This window comes from Phoenix dactylifera, chromosome 16 (genome assembly GCF_009389715.1).
Source record: "Phoenix dactylifera cultivar Barhee BC4 chromosome 16, palm_55x_up_171113_PBpolish2nd_filt_p, whole genome shotgun sequence".
Taxonomy (NCBI): Eukaryota; Viridiplantae; Streptophyta; class Magnoliopsida; order Arecales; family Arecaceae; genus Phoenix; species Phoenix dactylifera.
This window is the reverse complement of record NC_052407.1, coordinates 8375216-8400918: the sequence shown is the minus strand read 5'-3', so window position 1 is coordinate 8400918 and position 25703 is coordinate 8375216. Positions and strand designations below refer to the sequence as shown.

Here is a 25703-nt window from a genome sequence, read left to right as displayed (position 1 = left end):
GCAAGAAGGCTCTAAAGTCTTTCTCGAGCCACTGCAGAACCAATGTTGGAACATTCGCTGCAGCCATGGAATATAGGAGGTAGTGAACATAACACAGAGTGAAGCACGGTTGCTATTCCCACAAAGTGTTGGGACCGTAGGTGCTGCCATCTCACTAAAACCTGCAGGTGATAGTAAAAGCTTAACCGGCATTCGATTGCGACTCGGCCCGCACCGGCCTCCACCGCGGACGAACCTTGCTGACTTGGCCCACACCGACCTCCGCCAACAATTCCCCCGGCAAGAGAGCCCTGCTGACTTGGCCCACACCGGCCTCCGCCAATAATTCTCTCCCCCCAGCAACGGAGTTTTTTTTTTTTTTTAATTCGCTTATCCTGGGAATCGAACCCGTAGCGCTGGTTTTGATACCACTGTTGGGACCGTAGGCGCTGCCATCTCACTAAAACCCGTAGGTGATAGTAAAGGCTTAACCATGGTCTTTAAACCAATCATCCCAAGCGCCCCCCCGACGTTCGATTGCGACTTGGCCCACACCAGCCTCCGCCGCACGCGAGCTTTGCTAACTTGGCCCACCTTGGCCTTCGCCAACATAAAGGATGGTCTTCCATTGCCACCCTTCTGCTCTCTTTGCCATTGTTTTTGGTACTACGATAGTTCGCGTCAACCTGCCGTGAGTTCTACCCTCCGCGTCAAAAGAAATAAAAGTGCATAAAAGGTGGGTGTAGTAAAGTCTGGACAAGTCAGTTTTGTACCTGCCAATACGAGTATACGACTTCAAAGTTTTGCTATACTCCTTCCTTTAAATGAATCTGGAAGGTGCAGCACCCTTGAGATTTGATCGATTTTTCTAACCATTCAACAAAGTTTTGCTAAGCTTGAAAATTAGCAAAGAGTTTCTGAGTGTTGGAACTTAAGGTTGGTTTAGCTATACTAGAAAAACAACTTGGTTTTGGTTATTTACTAGAAAAATTAACTAGATTTAGTTGTGAGCCCGAAAAAAATCGTGTTGTAATCTAGTTCATAGATTATAGTGAAATTTCCAAGAAGAAAGCCTTGAAAAATGGATCTAGAAGCTAAGTTTTGCTTCAAACCACTATAAAATCTTAGTGTTTGATTTGTTTGTACTATGCATACTAAAATTCAGATTAATTTTACTTAAAAATATTTAAGTTTATAAAAATTTAGAAAATCCAATTTATCCCTTTCTCCTTCTTCGGTTGTCATCTTGGGCAACAATAGAGGGGGGGGGGGGGGGGGGGTATCTGATAGTGAGAGAGAAGAAAGTTCATGTGTGTTGGGGGTTTCACCCGACAACGCTATTATGCATCATTAGGTTATTAAATTCCCAACGCTTTTAAAAAAATTGTCAAAATATCCAAATATAGGCAATGCTAAAATGTGCTACCAATCAAGCTTTCCAAAATGGTTGAGCCTAATTTGTAAAGAAAAAAGGGTCAAAATATCCAAATATAGGTGATGCTAAGACGTGTCGCCAATGAAGCTTTCCAAAAAGGTTAAGCCTAATTTGTATAGGCATTGCAGAGTATAAATGCTAAAAAAAGTTCCGATGCTTCCGGAAAGCGTCAACAAGTTTGAGTTGTGCAAGCCCTTATTTCCTATATATATAGTGATAGAAGAAAAAAATGAAAACAGTTGGCAAAAAATTAGAAGAGAAGATACAAAAAAAAAATATTAAAACAAAAGTAAAATGAATAACACATAAATTTAAGCTAAAATCATATTAAAAAAAGTTTAATAAAATTAAAAATGCAATATAAAATCTGAAAAGCAAGAATAACAAATGTAAGAGGGTACAAATGAAATTCCAATAATAAAGTATAAATAAAATTAAACTAAATTTATAGGAAAAAAATCTAAAAATAATCTATTGTAAAGTTAAAAATAAAATACAAAAGTTATAATTGTTTAAATAGTAAGATGAAATATTTTATTTGGTACTTGGAAAGAATGGAGATTGGGCTTGATGGGAATGAGGTGGGTAGGGGTGTAAATGGGCCATGCTTAATCGAGCTTAGTTCTAAGCAAGCTTGGTTTGTATTCATTTTAAAACTCGAATTCCAAGAACAAACTTGATTTGTTTACCTTTTTTAAAGCTCAATTCGAGCTTAATTTTCAACAGAATGGCATACAAGATTACTTAATTGGGCCGATAATATTAAATAAGCTGAAATTTGACAGAAAATTGACAAGAGGATGGTGAAATCGCCATTAATTGAGCCTCTTTATTGATTTGAACCACTGAGACTTGTTTAAGAGCGATTGGGTGATCTAGGATGGGAGCTTTATTCAAAACTTAATCAATGTGAGCAAAAAGGAACTGGTTGGTGAATCTTTTATAGACAATGTCTTTCATCTTTTCATTAGAAAATCTCAAAAAAAAGAGAGGCAATTTCTATGGTGCTTCGAAGCGTAAAATCAATTTTTATCTAAGAAAAAACTTTGGTCGTCCAATTCAACATGGATGGTCAAAATTCATCCATCGGCAACCGCTTGTAGCCAATCATGTGCTTGGTTGGTACGGTAATTTTCTCGAACTGTAGAAATCATAATTTTGTTGAAGTTGAGGGGCTTTTTTTCAAACGGCCTTCTCCTCTCTTCAGCTTGATCCTTAATCTACTGATAGAGAAAACGAATCAGCCCCCTCTAAACCCCCTCCATACTCCGATGGAGGCAGCAACATCACCTACTCATTGTCGCTAATGTAAAGTCCTTACTTGGATGAAATGAAAAAAGTTAGGAAAAAAATAAAAAGGATGGAGAGGGTGGATGAGAGCGTCCTTATCATGATGCGACGTGGTAGATGGAGGCGAAATGGCTGGAAAACTAACCACAGTAGTGATGCGGGGTTTTCACCCTGGCACCAGCCCACACACCGGCCGAGCAGGGAAAGCGACTGCGTCCCTCCCGAGGTATTGTCCGCTCTGGGCCCCGTGGGCGCGGAGCTCGTATAGGGGGCTTGGGCGACCCTCACGGTTTTGTCCTATAAAAGGCTCTTCGGTAAGAAGAGGTTATTGAGCCCCCCATTTAAAGCACAGACCTTTCCGCTGATTAATCGATGTGGGACTAAACTGGGAATCCCATCCCACAACAAGTAGAGAGGCGTGCGATGACAGGAAAAATAGTAAAGGAGGTGAGAAAGAGAAGGCGTGGAGGTGGATGGAAGCGAACTTACGAGAAATCGGACGATGCAAGGAGGGAGGTGGTAGTGACGAGGAAGAGGGTATCAGTGGAGGATAGATGGAAGGTGGGAGAGAGTGTTAAAAGAATAAAAATAAATATTTTTTAATGAAAAAGGTATGGGTTGAGTTAGTTTTAGATATGATTCAACCCAAACTATTTGACTTGGTTGAACCAAGTCAAAACATTTTTCAGAAAAAAATAATTAAAACTCTTAAAACACCGTCGCAGCAAAACCTTACCTAATAATTTATGGGCTGCGTTCGCGACTTAAAACCCTAGAGACCGCGCAACTCCCGGTCTCTCCTTTTTTTGCCTCTGCACCGCCGCCGAGAGCAGCCCCCAAAGCAGCGACGATGGAGGCGGCCAGGACGGTGAAGGACGTCTCGGCCCACGAATTCGTCAAGGCGTACGCCGCCCATCTCAAGCGCTCCGGCAAGGTAATCGTTTCTTCTTCAATTCTTGAGCTAAGGTTTTCGATTTTTATCGTCTTACAAACTCATTGGAAGATCCATTTGTTTCTTAAAAGGTCATCACCTTAGCTATGATATATGATTCGTTTCAATTTGCTGACGGCGACTGCACAAGTTTTTCGTGGGTTTATAGAATTGCTTTTTTTCCCCTTTTGTAATTTTCTTTGCATGTTCGTCACGATTCATTGGTAATCTGCGTTAATTTCTTTTACTAAGAAGATTCTTATTATAATTTCCATTCATTCTAATTTCTCTAGATGACTAGCGGCAGTTCTTATGATGTTGTCTCCGACCATCCAAAAACTTGATTTATGGAATTGAATATGCAGCCATAATTCTTTGCTTTTAGCAATACTGTGTTATCTACATAGAATAGATTCCATTGAACCACAATACTAACTATTAGCAATTTATCTGTCACAAATTTGTAGAAATATTTCTCCGAGAAAGGTGGTGAACAACTGACTCATGATGGGCAGTCATGACAATTTGACACTAGTTTCTGAACATTTATTTCTGACTTAAGTTTTTGCTAGTTTCTCTTTCTTACACTCATACACATGCATAGTTGCATAAGCGTGAAACAAGCCTCTGCAGTTGAGCTTCTTGGGATACTTGTAGATTTCAAAATTTGTTCCATCTTCCTCTTATAACTACATATCCTTGGGCCGTTATGATATCGCATAGTATTTTATGTTGGAAAGTTCTTTATTTCTTGAAATCATGGTTATGTTCTGTTTTTAACTACACGCTCTGTTGCTTTTGGTGCATGTCTATGTTGTGTGTTGGCATACCAATGGAGATCTTTATATTATTCTTAACTTAGTTACTGAGGGCCCAAGTGGTCTTCATTTTTCTGAAGGCAGGAGTCTGAGGTGATTTTTCTTGTCTTGGTTCTATTTGAAGGCTGAAAATCTTCACACACTAAACTGTTAACTGTCTGATGAAATGCAGCTCTGCAAATTTTGATTTTTTTCTCCTCAATGCTGACTGGTCATTCTGGCTCTGCTATTGCCTTGGTTTCTGACTTAAATTTAATGCATCTTATAATTTGTTGCACGACTCACTTGTACTTTATGTGCATATCATAGTGAGTTGCTAGGTCACATAGGAAAATGCCATATAGCATGCGTTCAAAGGAATCACAGTTTATTTGTGGTACCTTGTGATTACTGGTCACTATGTTGTTGCAATGTTAACTTTACCTCCTCAGATGCAAAGAGAAAAGGTGATACCTTTTGGTGGCTTAATTATGTGATTGTAGGTTCTAGATTGATTCCAAGAGAACATGAGTTGAGATGGGATGTAAATTGGAAAGATGGGGCAGCCATTGCCCTTCATTTTATTGATGAAAAAACTGGTTTGAACATGAGCATATGATTTTTTTGAAGTGAATGGGGGCTACAAAGCAGGGGATTAGAATAGTGGGAATTCATGTGCTTGGAGATGGTATATGCTATTATGGGTCCATACATGAGTGTCAAATTGGGATATGGGTATGGGCTTCGTATGCGGTGCTTATATATCCCAGCATTCGAGTATGCTTAGACCTTTGTAGTCAGCATTTGTGTACAATTAGTCAAATGTTCCAATATTTTTGTATCTGTTAAACGTGTAACCAACAAATTACATGATTTCTTGTTAGAAGTCTCATATTTGTTTTGCCAAACCTAAATCTGGAGGATAGAGGCCAAATGAGCAGAAGGGGATGTAATTTCCTCTTAAGATTTTTTTTTTTTTTTTTGTGTGTGTGGGTGTGGGTGTGTGGGGTGGGTGGGGGTGTTGCATTTTTAGAACACTTTATAGCTTGTGGCCTGGGCAGGAAAGCTGGTCTGAGACAAAGTAATAAGTTTTGGCTGACAGATCAGATAGAGCTTTTAAGTTTTACCTAAAGTGGCATATGGAGCAAGGGGCAGCTGTAACAAATAAATGTTATTGGAAAAGATTTGAGGGAGACCTCATTATGATCGTGCAAGGGGAGGTTTGTGTTAGTTGGAAGGGAAGAACTGTTGGGGGAAAAGATCTGAGTTTTGGCCAACAGCCAGGTTAGAAACTCTATACGTTTTTCTGATGGTGGTAGATTGATTGCATCAAGGTTTTTTATGTTATTTAGAAAAAAAAAGTTTAAGGTGGCGTTTGTATGCTCTGTAGTTGCAACAAATTGATGGTGACCAAAACCTGGATTTCTCAGTTTCACAGAAGTTGATGGACATATTTGGTTGGAGTTGGAGGAGCCTGGTGACTGAAAATGGATATATTGATCTGCATGGGGTATGAGAAGACCATGCCACTGAATGTTTCTCTCTCTGTTGTTTTATCAGGGATCTATGTTGTTAAGAATGACATGAGAATATGTAACTGTTTGTCATAATCTCTAGGCAGGTTGATCAAGTGGACCATAAATGCAAGCACTGGATAGAATCAAGCATACTAAATTATCATATTATTAATCTTTCCAATATTCAACCATGCATGCAGAAGCAAAAGATTTATTTCATCCACTGGTTGCTGTTTTTTTTTTTTTTAACTCTCTTCATACATTTGTTGCTTATGTAAATAGATGGAGCTTCCTCACTGGACAGATATTGTCAAGACTGGAAGATTTAAGGAGCTTGCTCCATACGACCCTGATTGGTACTACATCAGAGCTGGTATTTGACATTTCACAGTTCTTACTTCCTGACACAACATGAAAATGATATTTTTGGAAATTAGTTGGAGCTTATTGCTTATTTTTCAACACTTCCCTTAGTTAATGTCCCACATTTCCTTACAGCTTCTATGGCAAGGAAGATATATCTGAGACAGGGTATTGGAGTTGGTGGTTTCCAAAAGATTTATGGAGGGCGCAAGAGGAATGGAAGCCGCCCCCCGCATTTCTGCAAAAGCAGTGGGGCAATAGCTAGGCACATTCTGCAACAGTTGCAGGAGATGGCCATTATTGATTTTGATCCTAAAGGGTGAGGATTTGTTGCTCTATTGCTACAAGTTTTCTTTGGGACAAATTATCATATACTCCCAGTCATTTCATGATTTAGAAGATTACTTTGGTCTCTTCAAACCACAACCTTTTCCTCTTATGGGCCAACATATCAATTGCAGTGATTATTGAAGTTAGTGGTATAATCCTGAATTATGATTTGGTATGAAGTATCATATGTAGTCCTTTACATTGTTCATAAGATGCTGTGTTGTATAATGATTCTGTCAGCCTAAATGTCACTGTTATTAAGACCTATCAATGTTTCTGCCGTTGCCTGACAGTTTTCAGTATTCTCTGACTATTGAAAAGCTGCAACTGTATTCACTTTTTTCTGATTTAGTGCTTATCTGATAAATCTGGGAAAACTGAATTGTCTACGAGATGTTTATTGATCTATGATTTTGTGGACCATTCATGAATTCTTCATGACTTAATAATGAAAAAAAATACTAATCTATGTTGTACTACAATAGGATTTCTTCCTGCTGCTATTTTTTGTTGCTGGTAGTACTACTTATCCATTGGATGCTGTTTCTAAATTACCTTTAAACCTTTATTTGACATCATTTTTTATTTATTCTGTCATTCTTTTTTTTTGAATATATTTTGGCTTAACTCTCAGTGAACTCACTGCTTCGCTCTAAATTCTGCATCAAACTCCCAAATCATTTTCAACTTGGGAACATTATTTTTTTTCCTTCTATTCCAGGGAATTGTAGGCTACTTGCTTTGGTACTCAGATAATATAGCACAAACTATATTTTTTCCATTTATATGCATTCTGATTGCTTCTATATTTTAACTTCAAACATATTGCACAATGGATACTCTGGCATTGAGGTGTATATGACCAGAATAGATGGGAAATATTCTAGTTACACTAGCTGTACTTGCTTTATAATATTTAATGGGAAAAGCAACTAAATGAGTGTTTACTCCCTATGATTGTGCATAATAGCTCACGACAACTTTTTTTTCCCCGTGTTACAGGGGAAGGATGATTACCTCCCAGGGACGGCGTGATCTTGATCAGGTTGCTGGAAGAGTTGTAGTTGCTCCTTGAGCGAGTGTTAGGTGCTTAAATTGTGCTTGTCTCTTTTGAAGAACTTGACTCCTGTCAGTTTTATAGCATTTTTGATGTCTGAATTTTGCCTAATCGGTTTCAGTTGTGTTACTTAGCTGCTGACTGTCTAAAATCTAGAATGAAATTCCCCATGAGCTGAACGGTTATTGATGAAATACTTGAGATCTATTGTTTGATCAATACTTGAGATCTACTGTTTGATCAATACTTGAGATCTCTTGTTTTATCGACATGGCCTAAAGAAAATGGTGCCTTGGAATGGTTCTTTAAGACCCTGCCCGTTCCTGTTATTATTTGTAGTCATCGAGGTTTTTTTCTTCTTTTTGGCTGATTATAGAAGAAAATCTAAGATTTCCTTGAATAAGAAACTCTGTAATGAATCAGGGTGAATCTGCAGGACCTGTGCCAAGAGAAACTCATGCCAAGCAATGGTTTTGCTCGTCAACGAATCTGCGGCCTTTAAGGCCGTGTTTGAATGCTGATTCATTTAACCATCTCTTTGGTAATTTTAGTCACTGGTGTTCATTCCTTAATCAGAAGTTATCTGCTGTCTGGTTGGTGCTCATGGAAATGTTTTAGGTTACCATATTGTATGATGGCAATATAAACATGTATTAAAATTCGAGGGCTTTCTTGATCACAATTGTCTTGTGTTCAGCACTAATCTGCTAATTTAGGCTCTACTAGAGGTTTATTTCATCCAGATGTTAGATTCCTTCATATCCATGTGGAGGAAATCTCGCAGCGCATGTCAAGGAGCAGCTTTTGTCATTAGATCATACTTGCAATGTGCTGGCGGTTGGGCAGTTGGTGGGAGGAGGATTTTTAACACGAATGTTCTTACTGCTGCTTGAGAAGGGCTAATATATATGTAGTCACTCAATTACTCAATTTCATGCAAGTTGTACATCTGTTTCTCAGATTAGGTGGATCAGCAAGCTGCCCCAACCTTACTCAGTTATTCACTCATTACTTCTCAACATTTGGAATATGTGTTAGCTGTTACACTTTCATGCATCTCACATATTTAGATAGGGGAGTAAGCTTGCTGATTAGGTAGCATCGCATGTGGCTCATCATACTTCTGCCAGCCTTTGGACTTCTACTAGTGATTATCCATTGGAACTTAAGGCTATGATTTTGCTGGATGTATTTATACTCATCAATTTTTTTTTTTTTTGCTAAGGCGAGAGAATCATACCAGACGAGTACGGATGCATTCAATAAAATCAAAAAACAAAATATTTCGGAGTGCTAGGGGCAACTCTCCATCTCCGGCCCATAGGGTACTACCAGAGTGACTGGCTACATAAGCAGCCACTCAGTCCGCAGCCCTATTAGCTTCACGAAAAACATGTTTGGTCTGGAATGCCCCTTCATTCTTCATCATTGCCAAGATATCTTGGAACAAAGGGTGGAAGCAACGTTACTCCCCTTCCCCTCTCAGATCCAATTAATGACCATGGTTGAGCACCCCTCTAGGATGATGGAACTGATCCATAAAACACACCGGGCGTGAGGAAGACCTGCCTAAGCGGCTCTCAACTCCGCACCCGGAACCGATATGTTGAAGAGTTGATTATCTTTTGCAGCCACGATCCTGATAGATGGGTTCCGAATAACAAAATGCGCATCGTCCCCCGTATGCTCATCATATTTGAGTGCGTGTGCACGCAAAAAAAAGGAAAAAAAAGGGCTGTAGGGGTGATTAAAGTTATTTACCCTTGCATGAGAAAACTTTTAACTGGATTATCTACCTTTTTGATCTATTGACCGGATAAGGTTATTTAGGCCTTCTTGTATAGTGTTTATCCGTTAGCTCGATAATTTTATGTCAAAATATTGTGCAAAATAGGATGGTATTGAAGGACTTCTGATCGTTGATATTGGAGTTAATGCATGCTATCGTTGTTGCAATGTCACCCTCTAACCAAACCTAAGTTGCCCAGGAATGTCTAAACCGCCATTATAAGGCCCTCCCTCACCTCTAAGCTTCGCCATAGGAAAAGGTGCAACCTGGCTAGCTCCAACAAGCAGGAGACTCGTTGCATATAAAGATTTTCATTTATGGAATTACAAATACATATTATTAAATAAAAAACACGCGATGAATTAAGACTCTGTCAATGGCGAGCATTACTTGATTATTATGCAAATAATAGTAAAATAAATCAGATATCTTTTATTATATTTAATTATGAGCAATATGAGCATTTGGAACGCATGTCAAAAAAAGGGAGACCTCGTAAGACTAACACGGCCTAAGGTTAAATTGGAGAGGTCGGGCATCACTTTGACCTGACCCACTTATACTTAGGGGAGGTATAGGTTTAAGTCAACCAAAGAACTGAATCAAACTAGCTTATTAGATTAACTTGGTTCAAATTTCTAATTGGATCAAGTTAACTCTAGTATCAAATTTTATTAAACTGATCAAATCGGTTGGGATTTAGGTTAGCGGGTTAGATAACCTAGATCAGAACTAATATGGTCTACGTACACAAACTTGATCTCCATGCGCGCGCACACACACCAAGAGAGATAGAGAGAGATACATACATACATACAACCATACATACATACATACATATAATCTGTGTTCGCGTGTATGTGTGTGCATGTGTGTAAATAATGTATCAGTCATGATTATGGTTAGCTATTGTTTTCTTTAAATCTAGTATTAATTTACTATGATTGGAATCTCTATTGTGTTACATTCTAACTTATACATATTCTAAATTTTGTTATTGTAAGGAACCTTTAATATATTATATATTTCTTTTGTTATTCAAGTTATCTTATCTATTTATTTTGTTGAACAGAAGTCATAGTTTATTTTGATTTCTTAGAAAATTGGACAGTTTGAGAATTGATCCAAACCAAACCTGATCCATATGCACTCCCATGTTAACAAATAAGAGGACTTTTTTTTTCTTTTTCTTTTTTATGTTGGGCTAAGCAGCGGATGGCAAGGGCGCTCAATGGGGCACCTCTGTCATGGACTAAAGTTTTGCATATGACATTCATTAAAATTGAATATTTCCTAATTTCTACAAAGTAGAAAGAAAGAATATGCCTTTTTTTTTTGGTAAAAATCTTGAAAAGCTAGCAACTGTTATTTGGGATATAACTTAGATAGAGGTCGAGTTGACAAAAATTGGCCCAACTTCTATTTACTCAAGTTCATAGTCAGCTGGAGATAAAAGATCTTAAATTTGTACTAATTCATCATCCTGACCCAACTCAATGCACCTGTCATCAATGCCATGTTGCATTGTGTAAGAAATTTCCAACTAATAGCCTGGTTGAGGTATGAATATAATACAAATATAAATTTAAAAATACGGTAAAGTAGCATGAAGTCTTTCGGACAATTGAAAAACATAATAGTTTCATATTTTAGTAATCCAATAAATTCATATAAAATACTATAAAAATATTAAATTTATTGCCAACTTGATTACAAAATGAAATGCCAATGATATAGAAGGATTTTTTTTCCTTCATTTGTAATTAATGGAGAAAACTGGGATACCAACTCTTCTAACCACAGATAATATCCACTTTAATGTCCAAAAAAAAAAAAAAACTTTAATGGATTAAGTCGCCAACCATTAATTATAAGATTGATCCTAGAAGGTGGGCTTTAGATCTTTGCCACGTTTCATTTGCTACACCAGACAATTTTGAAGGGCTTCTTGCACTCATTAAATACCTGAGAGATGGCAAAGTTAAACACAGTTCTGCCCGCAGATAATTGAGAAATAAAGAGAAACATAGTCAAATAAAGCCATAGTTAATGATTACTTGTATTGATGGGTTTCTCCTCCTGGACAAAATAAGGATTAAATGGAATGGAGCCAGGTGAGCAAGTATGCCTGCCAGTGAATCACAAACAACTTTTTTTTGAAAGCGAAACCAAAATCTTCAATTAAGTACTTGATAAAATATAAAATTAACCTTTTAATCAAGAATAGATATTAAAAATATACATATTTTTAAAAAAATAAATTTTATCAAGGAATAAGTTTCTCTTAATTCTAATAACTACAGAGTGGGATCCGGCGAGTAGCCAAGTTTCCTGCAACTCACAGCATCGGAATTCAAAAATCTACTTTGCACATTGTTAGAATATTGAAGAATTATCCAACTTTAGTTGAAACACCTTAATAATTAAAGAAATGTAGATCAATTTGTAGAATAAAATAATAGGACAATCGATTATAGGATGGGTCTAGTTATTCGTTCCGCTGAAGTTAGATTCAGATGGAAAAATAAGCAAAAAACAGGTTGAGTGCAGGAAGAAGAGAAAGGACTCGCAATCCCATTTGGAAGTTATTGTTGTTGAGGGAATAATTTGATTAATAAAAGATAACAATAACCAACATGCTGGATGCAAACAGTGTCAAGTCCTTCTCTATCAAAAAATTGGGCTATATGGATAGCCTCCCTTGATCATCCTTCATTTTATGGAATATTGTTGGAGCCCTTTAATATGTAGCCTTAACACGACTAGATATGAATTCTCAGTTAATTAGGCCTGTTCATTTTTTCAACATCAACAGAGGCTCATATGGTTGTAGCTAAACGCACTTCGATTGCTCAAAAAACACCGATACTTTTGGGCTTCAACTACGACCACCCCATAAATGTTGTTGCTTACTTGGATGCAAATTGATTTCTACGGTCCAAATTTCACAATTCAACCGAAATGCTCAGTTTGGGAGGTAAACATACCCTTATAATCTCTCCATTCAATTTAATTTTTAATCAAATATTGCCGTAATCTTCACATTATCTCTCCCCTACCTTTCTCTTAAATCACAATAAATTCAAATTCAAATTGCTGTAATTTTCTCATCTTCTATAATCACTCTTGTAATACTATATATATATCAAATATAAACTCAAAAATCCCAACCAATCAAGTGAGGTTTTAGCCATCACACCGTGTTTCTTTCTTATCATACTAACAGAAGCAAAAATGACTCATTGCCAATAATTCTATAAACATTACCGTTTATATGGATGAGCTTTTTAGACATTGATTGCCAATCAAAAGGCAAACAAGCAATATAGCACCGAACAAGGAGCAAGTAAAGTTCCATATAATACCAAATCCTATAGCAATATAAGGTTATGTTATGGTTCAATGTATCTTCACATGAAAAAATAATTCATCTTCTTTTGCAAATCAACCATTGGATCACTAATAACCATGATGGTTGATGCCGCGAGAAAAAAAACAATCATTCCTTGGCATTAAAGATACAACATTCTTATGTGCAAACAATTTCCACCTTAGAGCCTTGGAAAGTTCTATAGATTCCACCATCTCTCCCTCTCTCTTCTCTCTCTCTCTCTATATATATATATACATACACACATGTATGCAGTATATATGTACGGTAGGCATGTATCAATTGAATTTAGTATTTCTCAATGCTTTGCCTGCATCTGCCACTGCTCAACTTGTACCGACTCTCTCTCCTCTCTCTCTCTCTCTCCTATGGCGCTACGGCTGCTCGTGCCGAGTCCACAAGCGGCAGACGGAAGGAAGCGTAACAGAAAATGCTCTTTTTCCGACGGAACCCCGCAACGTGTCCGGGTTTCTCGGAAAACCGGCCATCCCAACCCCACTCCTCCGGCCGTGAGAAACGGTCACCCTTAACTTTCTCCATTTTACCAAAAATACCCTCCTCGTCTCTCACCGTACTCATTTGATCCCTACGATTCCTTTAATTTTCTTTTCCTTTTATTCTCTAATCCGTTGATTCTTTAACAAGGATGACTAAATCAATCACAGCCGTATAACGCCCCATGATCTGAGGATTCATAAGGGTAATTGTGTCATTACCCTAAACCGCCGCAGCGTCCATGAATTCGTAAATTTGAAATTTAGCCCGTGACTGCACGGAGAGAGACAAAACAGTAATATGCTTCTGCTATTAAAAAAAAATAAAAGTAAAAATAAATAATTGTAAAAAAAAGAATTGTCCGCATAGTCTTTCCACGTGGACTCATGATCCGCCGTTGCTCATGGCCAGATATGGAAACTATCCGATGCAGCTGCTCCATCTGCATCGAAATCTTTCATGTGTCGTTGAATAATATTAAATTTTTTAATTAAGATATAATTTATTTAAATATAGAAACTATAATTCTCGTAAAAATTAATTAAAAAAAAAACAAATGGGCTCCCTCGTGGCGCTCTTCATATCCTTTCTTTGGCATCTCTCGGGTTTTCAGATGCAATGCATGCCCTCAGGCATTAGAGAGGGAGAAGAGGGGAGAGAGAGGGACAATGGACTCGGGACTCGGGTCCTCCTCAGTGCCATGGAGATGGATTGAGAGGCCACTCACCTTCCGTCTCTGCTGACTTCTCCTCTCTGCCACAATAAAGGAGTTGTACTGGAGCACAGTAAGATCCTCTTCCTACGGTTGCGTTGCTTTGATTTGTTTTATTTTGGTGGGAAAAAAAGCAGGGATTTCTCCTTCTCCATTTAACCTAAATGGTCAATTGGTAAGAGAAAAAAGAAAGAAAGAGACTTTTGGAAATGGGCAGAGTTTGAAATCACCAGTTTTAATGTCTTTTATCTTGAAATCACGAATTTTGTGTTTTTTTCTTTTTGATATGGGGTTTGTTGTTTTATTCTTGAATAGACGAAGATGATGATTTGCATGGAATGGGTTCTTGTAAAGGTGTGATTTTGGAGTGTTTCCTAAAAATTACTTTATTTTTTTTTAGAAAGATGAAAGCGGAAATGTTGATTTTTGAAGCAATTTTTTTTGTCTGAAATCAATTTTGCATTTTGACTTGTTACAATGGAGGGTATGGTATGTTTCTGTTTTAAATGACTGCTTCTTGTGTTTGAGGCTTCGTGCTGTTGATCAGATGTTCCCCCCTGATCTGGGTTCGAAGTGCTTGTGGCTAGTAAAATGCTCTTAGGGCGTTCATTGCTTCTGGTCCTGTATAAATTTTTTTTGTTCTAATTTACCAGGGTAATTGGTCAAGAAGTGGTAAAGGGATTGCGGGAAGTATTATTGTGGTAACCCGGGCAAATGCTCTTATTAATTTTCTTATCCTTTATCTTTGCTAAAGAAATTTAGTAACAGTTGCTTTTGTTGCATGAGTTTGGATTTTGAATTCAAATTAATGGGCCCTCATCCTCTTTCTTTTCTTCTCAGTATAGAACTTTTTAGTCCACTTACTTGTTAATTCTTGGTTTTCCTCTACTTTGCATGTGCAGGGGACGGGATACGATGAAATGGATTTCTCTGAGTTGACGAAGGTTATCTTCAATAGAATTCGAAAGCTTGAGCCAGAGAATGCTATCAAAATCTTAGGTGCCTTTTCTTGAAGGCACCGAGCGGCAGCAGATGATGTCAAGTAGCTTTAGGCCCGAGAGAAATCCATTCATTATTGATGATGCAAAGGCCACACTCAGCATGCTATCTTCTAAGTCAATTTTAGCTCAATCCATTCCTGATCATGCAAACCCAATCGGTTCTTTCGGTTTCTTTCTCCACTGCTGGCGGCCATGCCCCTTTCTCTCCCCTGCTGCTACTATTCGTGTCCCTGCCCCCTTACTTGGAGCCTCAGCTTACTTCTGATCAGCGACCGCCCATCCACAACCTGGATTTTGCCCCTCTTCATCCATATTCTAACTCCATTGGAGATGACTATACTCTTCATAGCCAAAGCTCGGGCTATCAAGATTGGAGGAGCAGCGGATCCTGTGCACTCCATGGGATCGGAGTACCTTGGCAATTATTACTACCAGGAGGATGGTCTGGGCGGTGGTTTGGCTTTCAAGAACCAGTGGGGAGATCACCCCAACTTCCCAGAATTCCCTTTCAAGGCTTGCCATTACTTCTACAAGGGATACTGCAAGCATGGTGCCAACTGTAGGTACTTTCATGGTCACTCCATCCCAGATGGCCAATCCCAGATATACGGCCCGAACCTGAATGAGATGGAAAGCGAAGACCATGGTGTCTCACCTAGATCACTGGAGAAGCTTGAAATGGAGCTTACAGAGCTCTTGAAGGAAGGAGAGGGATGCCTGTTTCTATTGCTTCATTTGCCTATGTTGTATTTGAGAAGTATGGGTAGGAATCTTCAGCAGAGGGGTACCTAAGTGAAAGCCAGCGGCATGGAAATCAGGCTTCAGCGTTGACAAAGTTGCTTGCCCGCTTGAAGAATAGTATTCCGACTCATAGATAGGTATTTACATGTACTTCTTTGGGAATTTCCTGTGCCTGTTTTCTTGTCTATAAAAGCGTAAAAGACTGAGCTGATTGTGATTAACTGTCCTGATTTAACTTACATTTGAAGGGTAACAAAACCCATATATGCGGTCTCTCTCTCTCTCTCTCTATATATATATGTATGTATGTATATAGATATGTATACATATATATATATATATACATATATATAGATGTATGCATATATATATATACACATATATGAATATGTATATATGTATATGTAATATGTATATATGTATATGTATACACACACACATATATCTGTGTGTGTGTGCATGTGCATGCGCGTGCGCACATGTGCGTGTCCAGATAAACAGAATTATTCTGGCATTACCTGGGCTGTTGGGCATATACATAGCTTTTACTCTTCAAGTAATCAAAAATACACATGGGTGCACACACAAAAAATGATATACAGTAGACCCTTGATGGTAGTTTATATAATTCCCTGCCTCCTTAGCTAAAGTTTATTCTGGAATTGCAGGCCCCATGGCCAGCATTCAGTAATATTAGCAGAGGATGCCCCAAGGTACATGGACTACAGGAATGAGAATGGTGATCCTGGAGTAACACCTGCGAGCTCTCATCAGATTTATCTTACATTTCCAGCAGAAAGCACTTTCACTGAGGAAGATGTTTCTAACTATTTCGAGTAACTAGATGTCAAGCAGTATTGTTCATTAAGAGAGTTTTCATGTGTTGTTTTCCCCATTTCTAACTCTGTACCTGTCTTTTCTCCTGTATTTATCAGGCAATATGGGCCAGTTCATGATGTGAGAATTCTTGCCAAGAGAAACGTATGTTCGGGTTTGTAAGCTTCCTGTACCCAGAGACTGTGAAACTAATATTGACAAAGCGAAATCCCCCATTACATCTTCTGGTGCTCGTGTTCTAGTTAAGCCATACAAGGAGAAGTCAAGGATCATTGACAGGTAACTACTTGTCAGTAACATGGCCTGTCAACTTTCTCAATTCAACAAAACTCGATGAATCTCATTGCTTAAAAACTTTCTCGATCTTGGAACTGTTACATGAGCAACCTTTGAAAGACTTATGATGTTGCTTGTGCTGGATTTTCTGTTGTCACTCTTATATCAAGCATCTGCAACTTTATTATTATCCAAATACCATTGATGTCGCAAGCATTTGCCTATATTCTATGGCTTGACATCATTTTACGTTCCATGTAGACATCCTTTTTTGACATTTCATGTGGCATATATGTTCTACAAAGGGCATAATGAAGGAGCCAGGTTCGTCCTGTCCTGGATAGCAGAAAATCAACCATCATGTAATGCAAATGTTTCTGTCATTCAAGTGCTTGAGATGATGCTCTTGTATGATCCTGCCTAGCAGAGTTGAAGAACATGATCATCACCTCAGATGAACTTTTGAACTACCTGTTTAGATATCCGTGTTTGACATAAACATGAAAGCTTGCTGGATTGGTTTTCTACTTCTAATTTGGGTGTTTATGTTGTGTGCCTATGTGTTTCTTTTGCAATTTAGAGGTGCAAATTGTTGGCTCAGCCGGTTATCTGTAGGTGCATCTCAGGTCATCGTGTTTCTTTCTCAATTTTCAAATGAGAGTCTTGTAATATTAGAAAGCTCCATTTCTCTAGCGACTCTTGCCAAGGTCATGATCATGTCAACTTTGAAGGAAAGATCAGGATTCTCAAAAATAATAAAAATGCTAGGAAGGTGTCAGAAGTACAGTAGTACACTAGGATTTGAGTAAGAAGGTAACGATACTGTAACAAGAAGGTTTGACTTTCTCCATGTTCCAAAAATTAAAACTGAATTATACCAAGTCAGATATTGGGATAAAACGAAGAAGTTCATACGTCACTTTAACTTAAAAATTTATAGGTTTATGGGGCTGTGGCAAATTGCAAATCTTTCCTTGAATTTTAAATTGCACTATTGTTTAATCTTGCCAAACTACACTCTGTCAATCACTGCTTTTAGATTTTGGATTGTGGTGTTTCCAGCACCAAACAAGGTTCTAAAACCAGGTTTTGGTTTTGGGACTCTAGATAGAGTTTTAATTTCAATAGTTTTGGACCTCCAATTTTCATATTTTTGGTCAAAAATGTGCAAAAAAATTGAGCAAAAGAAAAAATCAAGATAAAGTTTTAAACATCATTTTATTGTGTTTTATCTAAGACTATATTTTGCATAGTTTGGATAGTTTCAGGTTGAAAGTAAATTGTTTTGATGCATTATATATTACACCTTTCTTTATTTTTTGTAATTTTCACAAGTTCTCTATATTTTAACAATTTCACATATTTGCTCTAATTTTTGCATTTAATCAAACTTGTCTTTAAACATACTTCGTACTATTTCATTCTAATGACCTGTTTAAGGAAGAAAGAAATGTGCCTAAGCTTATTTCATTGTATTTCATTATAATAACTCATCTACGCAAGAAGCCAAGGGAAAAAGCTGTTTGAGCATATTTTTTATTCTATTTAATTAGAATAACCCATCTAAGCAAGAAAAAACATATACAAATAAATGCCATTTCATTTCACTATTTCATTGTAATGCATAATTATATTCTAAAAGAAGAGGAAAAAGGAACCTATGCAAGTAAGATCATGGGAACACATAACAGAATGTAATATCGTCAAATTAGTACACTGATCAATATTGCATCTTGTCTCCTCTAATAACAAAGCTTAGTGAAAAAAAGTAGATTAGAACATTATAGCCTTAGATAAATGTGATATTGAATGATGATGTTTTTTAAGAAAACACTAGCAAATTATGTATAGAGCTAGACTTGGCTACACTTGAGTAGATCTCCACTCAGATCCGATTAGGTCTACATTGGACAATGGAGGTCCTATATCAGTGATCCAAGTTGTTGTTGTGTTTACTTGTGAAACAGAAAGAAAATCAAAAACCATAAGTGTTTTGGTCTATGTGTGTGTGTTTACTTGTGAAACAGAAATAAAACCAAAAGCCATCAGTTTTGGTCAATTTCATTTGAAACTGTTGAAACTAGCTAACCAACCATAGCTGAAAATTTCAATTAGTTTTGGACAGGTCACAGGCCTTGTCCGAAATGGATAGGTTTCAAATGAAACCTCAAACCTTGGCACCAAAATGCTAGGTGTAGTTTAGGTTTGTTCTAAGTGGAAACTTGGGTTTCTGCTTCAGGCTAGTTTGCAATATATGGTTGACTTTAAGATTTGTTTTTGCCATTATGCGCTTAATGGTGCATTAAAAGGTTATCATGGAGCAATTACGAATCTCAAGTCCCTATGCACTACAAGCAAGTGTAGTGGAACTTAGTGTTTGCTTTTTAGGGGGCTTTAACTGCAACTTGGAAAAGCTAGAGTTGGATGGTAAAATATATTAAGTTACATATTGGACTTGTTGATTTGAGTGGATAATCGAATTTTCTTGTAGATGCTTAGATTTATGAAACTTCAAAAGAAGAGGAAGTCAAAACATATTATAAGTGATGTAGCAATAAATGACCAAGGTGATGTGGCATGATTAAATTCGTCCAGCTCATGACCTATATGACGACCGAGGTACATTCTGAAATTTTTCAAGGTCTTCTAGTTGGCCCTATAGCTGATCTGAGAGAAGGACGAATAGACCAAAAGCAGCTGACCTCTAGTGTTGAAGCCTCTTAGCTGGGCCCGACAACTAGTTAGCTTGGCAATCAACCCAGGCTGAGCGGAACCTCCCCATGGTAGAGGCAGCTGGTCTCCTTCGTCCAAATATGTGTATGGTTCCAGCAATTCCATCATGTGTTAGATGGTTACGACACTTTCTTAGGCTATTACGCCATGTTAGCAGGTTGTTACAGTTACGACTCTGAATTTTTTAGGATATGATCTTAGAGATTTGGGATTCTGATTATAAATAGACCCAAGGACCCTTCAAGTAAGGTAGTGAAAAAGCTCCTAGTTGAATGACGCTTTGTTTCTCTAATTCATTCTTCTTTTTCCTAGAGGTCCGAGGAGACACCTAGAATTGATTGGGACCTTCAAGAAGAAAAAAGTTTTCAGCTTGACTGAGTTGAGGAGACACCTTAGGATTGACTTTTGGACCTCTAGGATGAAAAGTCCTAGTATAAGCTAGGCTCTAATGGGAGGATGAACACTTGGCTTGATCACCTGGGTATTAGCTATTTAGAAGAACCCAATCGATTAAAGGCCTGAAGGCCCAAGCAGGACTATGGTCGTGCTATTCTCTATTTGTCTACAAGACAATCTCAAGCACTTTAAGCCTATTTGAGCATTATGGCCTTATTCAACTTAATATTATGGAATCCTAGCTTCACTTCGGCTCATCTTTAAGGAGTTACGACCTTCTATGGGAGTACCTCAGTATTTTGATCGGCATATTTTGGCAGATCTTTGAAGTACTTGTGGCTCTCTTCGCTAATCTTTGAGGATATTTCAACTTTATTTTACCTTGACTCATCTTGTTATGGTTTCATCTTATTAGGATCTCATCTTACTATGGTCTTATTTTCATATTCGCCTATCTACAAAGGCATTATGATTCTATGGTTCCATCTCAAAGCATTCAGTGGATCTCAAGCATTCGGAGCTATTGTACCTTGGCTTTCAAGTCACCTAGCTTTTTTCACCCAACCTGATAAATTTGCATCTATATCTATGTATCTCCACCCTGGTCTATCTCATCTCGACATTGCCGAGACAACTACAAACATTTAGAAAGTATATAAAGAAAAAGGTATGTGCAAGAGTAATTTTATTAATATTTACAAAGTATGCTTACAAAATAGGTCAAAGACTAGACGATACTTCACTATAAAAGAAGATAAGAACTGGCCGGGCTCTAGCCCTACAAAGTCAATGACTTTGGCAAGGTCACCCTGCTTAGAGGACTACCCTCTACCTTGTCATTGGGCCTCCATGATGGCACTAAGAATAAGGAGAAGACCTACTCCCTTGGATTCGAGGAGCTTGCCTCATCTTGTCACCCCCAGCGCAACTCTCACTAGTGATGAGGTAGATGAAGTCAGAGAGGAGCTTCGCCATTTTCCTCTAACATTCCATGAAGCCTTATAGGAACGAGTTGATCGAGCATTCGATAACTTCCTATTGATAGCCTGTTGAAACCTTGTACTCCTTTGCTGCTTTGAGGGCTCATGCCTCGACCTTGGCAACTTGTCGTCTCACCACCTGCAGCTCCCTCTTAGCCTCAGCAGCCCTCGAAACTCGGCCGCCTCAGTTTTATCTTTCATAGGCTTTAGCCTAGCCTCCACTTCAGCCATCTTCTGGTCAGTTGTATGTAGCACTGCTACAAGTTGTCGGTCGACGTTTGAAAATCAAAAGTTTTCATCCATCATAGCCACAATGCTAACGCCCTGCAAATGAAGAAAGATTAGTATCAGAGGTGGACCCTGAAGTCAAATTAGAGAAGTGTTGCCCTCAAGTTACCTGAGTTGTTTGTGAATTGGGCAGATCAGCAGCAATAATGTCCGCCAGCAAAATATTAGCGAATATGTTTGGTGTGACAAGTCTCAGAGGAGGAAATTGGGCATCTCCTCCCCAGATTGCGACTGCATCTGAAAAGACTTGGACAGATCCTTGGTGGCACAGCTCTCAGAAGATAGGCAACACGCGCCCAGAATTTGGGGTTCTACAAGTATGATGGAGATGATGGAGCATGGGTACTCCTTAAAATAGTGCCTTAATGGCTCAGATCAGCCCAACTCATCGGCTTCCGCAACTCCTTGACATAGTATGCATCGAATTGATAGTCCCCAGATGGTCGACAATGCCGTTGGATATTGGAGCAAACTGACTCGTTCTTTGGAACATTCCTACTAGAAATTTAATGCCCCTTTCAAGGAATAGAGAGTTTGGTGACGTAGTTACTTCCTTTGCCAGACCAAATAAGATGCTTTGGATTCGAAAGTGAGGGGACCAGTGATTGGGCAATAAATTACCGAGGTGATGTGGTGCGATTAGATTCATCCAGCTTATGACCTGTTTGGCGACCTATGTACATTCTGAGATTTTTCAATGTCTTCTAGTTGGCTTCCTAGTCGACCTGAGAGCTGTGATAAACGGACCAAAAGCAACTAACATCTAGAGTTGAAGCCTCCCAGATCGGTTCGACGACTAGTCAACTCAACAATCACTCCGAGCCAAGTGGAACATCGTGGCAGAGGCAGCTCGCCCCCCCCCCCCCCCCCCCCCCCCCCCCCCAATCTAAATGCACATGGGGTTCTAGCAATTACATCATGTATCAGGTGGTTACGACACGTCCTTGGGTTGTTTCGCCATATCAGTAGGTGGTTATAGCATGACCCTGAGTTTGTTAGGATATGATTCCAGAAGACTTGGGATTCCGGCTATAAATAGACCTAAAGACCCTCCAAGAAAGGTAATGAAAAAAAACTCTAGTTGAATGACACTTTGTTTCTCTAATTCATTCTTCTTCTTCCTCATCCCCCAACCATAGAAACCTCTTTAACTTAAACATCAGAGGCCCGACTGGAGCCAATTTGGCGAGCTCTTTGACCTTGTACCTGGGATTGTCAGCAACAATAAGCAAGAAAGGCGAGTATGGGGTAACGTAATTGGTTAGGCTGGTTGAGTCTTCTGTTATAAGTGGCCCATTGTAATGGCACAATCCAAGCATATATGCATGAGGGCCTCTAATGTGGTTCCCGTCAGCTAATCATTGAGGCAAAAGTGCATGCAGTTTCTTCATATTAGTATTTTTCTTTTTTCTTATTCAGTGAATCCAGATATGTTTATGAGTTGGATTGTTTGATGGTGGCACATTATTTATCATCATTTCTTCTCTGGTCAAGCTATTCTTTTTTTATGCTGGGATGTTTCATCCTGATAGTTCCATTTCAATAAAATTGTAGTTGCAGTCACCCACTTAGTTTAAGATTTTTAAATAGCTGCGTAAAACATCATGTAATGATGAAACATGCCTATAGCACATAGAGCGCCACACAAATGCGCCTTTTATTTTAATTTTAGATGTCATAATGGGTGATGCTAATATGTTTTTTTTCTCTATTGCAGAACCTATTTGGAGAAAGTTGAGCCTGCCATTTATCATCCTCACTATATTGAAATGGATCCTGTGCTCCATGCAAGTGAGTGGGCCTTCCGTGGAAGCAATATATATCTTTGTCATTTTCTTTTGTCTCATAAGTTCCTTCTTTTTATATTAGGAATTTCTTCATTTCAAAATTCAATAAATATCTTTTCCTTTTCTTATTAGTGCAAAGGGAATCTGGTAGATCCAGATTAATTAGAAGGCAGCAGATGGAGGAGCAGGAAAAATTGGCTGAAGTTGAGAGAAGGCATCTCTCTGAACTCAACTTAGCCATCAAACCACACTCTCAATTTTCCTATTTAAGTAAAATGGAGGAATTTGATGTCTCAGAAGGTCTGGCGAATTTTTCCTGATCGAAGAAAAAATGTTCTTATTTTTGGATTTGTCTTGTGCGCATGAAAAGTGTCTTCTCAATGTTTGTCCAGGTCCAAATAACTTCCTGATGGCAGATCATTTCAGCTATATGCTTGATGCTCTGAACAATGAATCCACAAGTGATAATAAAAATAAACATTCAAGCAACGGTCATGGTGAGCAGGAGAGGTAAGCTGAAGCAGTTGATTTGCTTGGGAGAAAAATAGTAACTGCCGCCAAACTAGAAGCTTGTATTTATTCTTAACTACATTTTTATAGAATTGGTTCCTTAAACATAAGTTATATTTGTTAGTATCCCACAACCACAACTTTGAATTTGTTCATTGTCCACCCATGTGTTGATAACTCCATCGATATTTTATATAACAATAAGGTAGAACCAGTATGGTAGCAACACAGAGAAAAAAACAAGGTAGGAAGTAGTTTGAGAATATATCCTGTTGCCTTCAATCACCTTGTATAGAACTGGTTCTGCTTAGTTGCAATCAAGGTGGGTGGAAAATTTGATTATGGTGGAAAAATTTAGCTTTTAGGTTAAGAAAAATTTTGAGCTTTTATCATTTAATTTGTGTTTACTGGGTTCATTCAATGGTTTTTCCAAATAGATCTCCACAATGGACATGCTCTCTATTAATAATTTTCTTTAGAGTTACTTTTATATTGTGTTTATTTCTTTGTCATGGAGGATCGTCTTCACCATTATAGATTAGGATCTTCTCCTGAAAATAAGCTAATGGATTTTGGGTACTCGTTGTTTGCAGCAGCCAAATTGATCTTCCAGAGAGCCCGTTTGCATCACCACCAGTAGAAAGCAGGATTTCTGCAGTCATATAAAGAATCACTGAAACAAGTTGAAAAACATAGAGTCTATTCTCCAGTTAGATAAAGACAGTTTCATCTGCTAACTTATTTAACTGATAAGATCCTAGCTAGTTGTATACCCAATAGTCAGAAGAACTGATGCTTCTCTGCAAGTTGCTATTGGAGAAGGCTGAAGTAATGATACAGCTAAAAATGGTCCAAACTTCACTGTTATCAAAGAAGCATGATTTCGGTGATGTCTCAGAAAAGAGGTTACATATGGAGGAATTGAAGCCAGCAAACATGCAGGATTCAGAAAGTAGTTGGTGGTTAAATTAGGCCAACATTAAGAAGCCGGTGAGAATGGCCATTTAAGGCGAATGGTTTTTCTTGGCAAATGTTGTGGATATCTTAGGTCAGCTGCAAATAAATTAGGAGTACCTCGGAGAAAGATATGATATAAAAAGGTGGTGTTTCTAGTTTTAATGAATTTGGAACTGTGATTTATTTTGTGATTTTCCATACTGTAATCTAAACAAGAACCCAAAAGTTGTGGATAAGACTGCTCTTTCTAAAATTTATGATGTCCTGTTCTGGCTTGGTACTTATACATCCTAATTTGCGAAAGTCTATGCAGGAATCCAGTTGGTGGATTTCATTCTTAGCAAGTGCATATCGAGTCAAGTTATTGTTTTGTTTGTGACGAGATGCTAAAGTTCTGTGCTTGCAAGGAAAAAATAAATACTTGCATCATGTGGTTTTTGTCATTTGTGATACACAAAAGCTGTGGGGCTTACAGAGCCACCTAAAACCAATACTGAAATAAATACTGTTTGGCCTCAAAGGCATGCGGGGGTGCTGGGTCTCTTTCATTCCAGCTCTTGACAATTATTTTGCCTCCTTTTACTCTGTCCATATCCAAGACCAAATGGGTAATGTTCCTGAAATGGAGCTCTGAATCACTCGCATAAAATTGTCTCACATCATGTTCTTGTTGCGGTGCACAGAGAGAGAGAGAATCTGTGCATTTATAAGGAAAGAATTCTTGTTGCGAACTAATTGGTCATTTATATCTGAATGGTGCAGATTTCTTTGACCCCATGAAGGAGAAAGAGTGTGTTTTTTTTTTTTCCTTTTTTTTGCTGCTACAGGAATGTTCGTCTCCATATGATATGCATATAAGAGAAGTCTCAGCATGTCTCACCGGTCATGCTATCTACCTAGAAGATATTGTCGATATCTGTTCCTTCGCATGTTGTAGAAGCATTGAGAAAAAGGAAAGGAAAGGCGGCTCTTAGGAAGGTACGTAGTGAACTAGAGCTAGAAAGGTCCAAAATGGACCTCAACAGGCCTGGTTTTCAAGGGGCTTCGACGGAGAGCCCTTCAGAGAATCAAGGGAATTTTGGGCATGTGTTAGAGGATCCTTCTAGGGATC

General features: G+C 38.3%; 1 protein-coding gene and 1 pseudogene across 1 annotated transcript; both read left to right on the top strand.

The window, feature by feature from the left end:
- Positions 1-3443: 3443 nt before the first annotated feature.
- On the top strand, positions 3444-8008 carry LOC103700865 (40S ribosomal protein S19-like). Its single transcript, XM_008782760.3, has 4 exons — positions 3444-3638; positions 6232-6322; positions 6448-6631; positions 7645-8008. Exons 1-4 carry the CDS (start codon positions 3555-3557, stop codon positions 7715-7717), a joined length of 432 nt encoding a protein of 143 aa, XP_008780982.1. The 5' UTR covers positions 3444-3554; the 3' UTR covers positions 7718-8008.
- A 5972-nt stretch (positions 8009-13980) lies between these two features.
- On the top strand, positions 13981-24919 carry LOC103700866 (annotated as a pseudogene).
- Positions 24920-25703: the final 784 nt, after the last annotated feature.

Coding starts and splice junctions, on each gene's coding strand:
- LOC103700865 (XM_008782760.3), top strand. CDS start 3,555: ATGGAGGCGGCCAGGACGGTGAAGGACGTCTCGGCCCACGAATTCGTC. Junction 3,639..6,231: donor ATCTCAAGCGCTCCGGCAAG/GTAATCGTTTCT, acceptor TTATGTAAATAG/ATGGAGCTTCCTCACTGGAC. Junction 6,632..7,644: donor ATTGATTTTGATCCTAAAGG/GTGAGGATTTGT, acceptor CCCGTGTTACAG/GGGAAGGATGATTACCTCCC.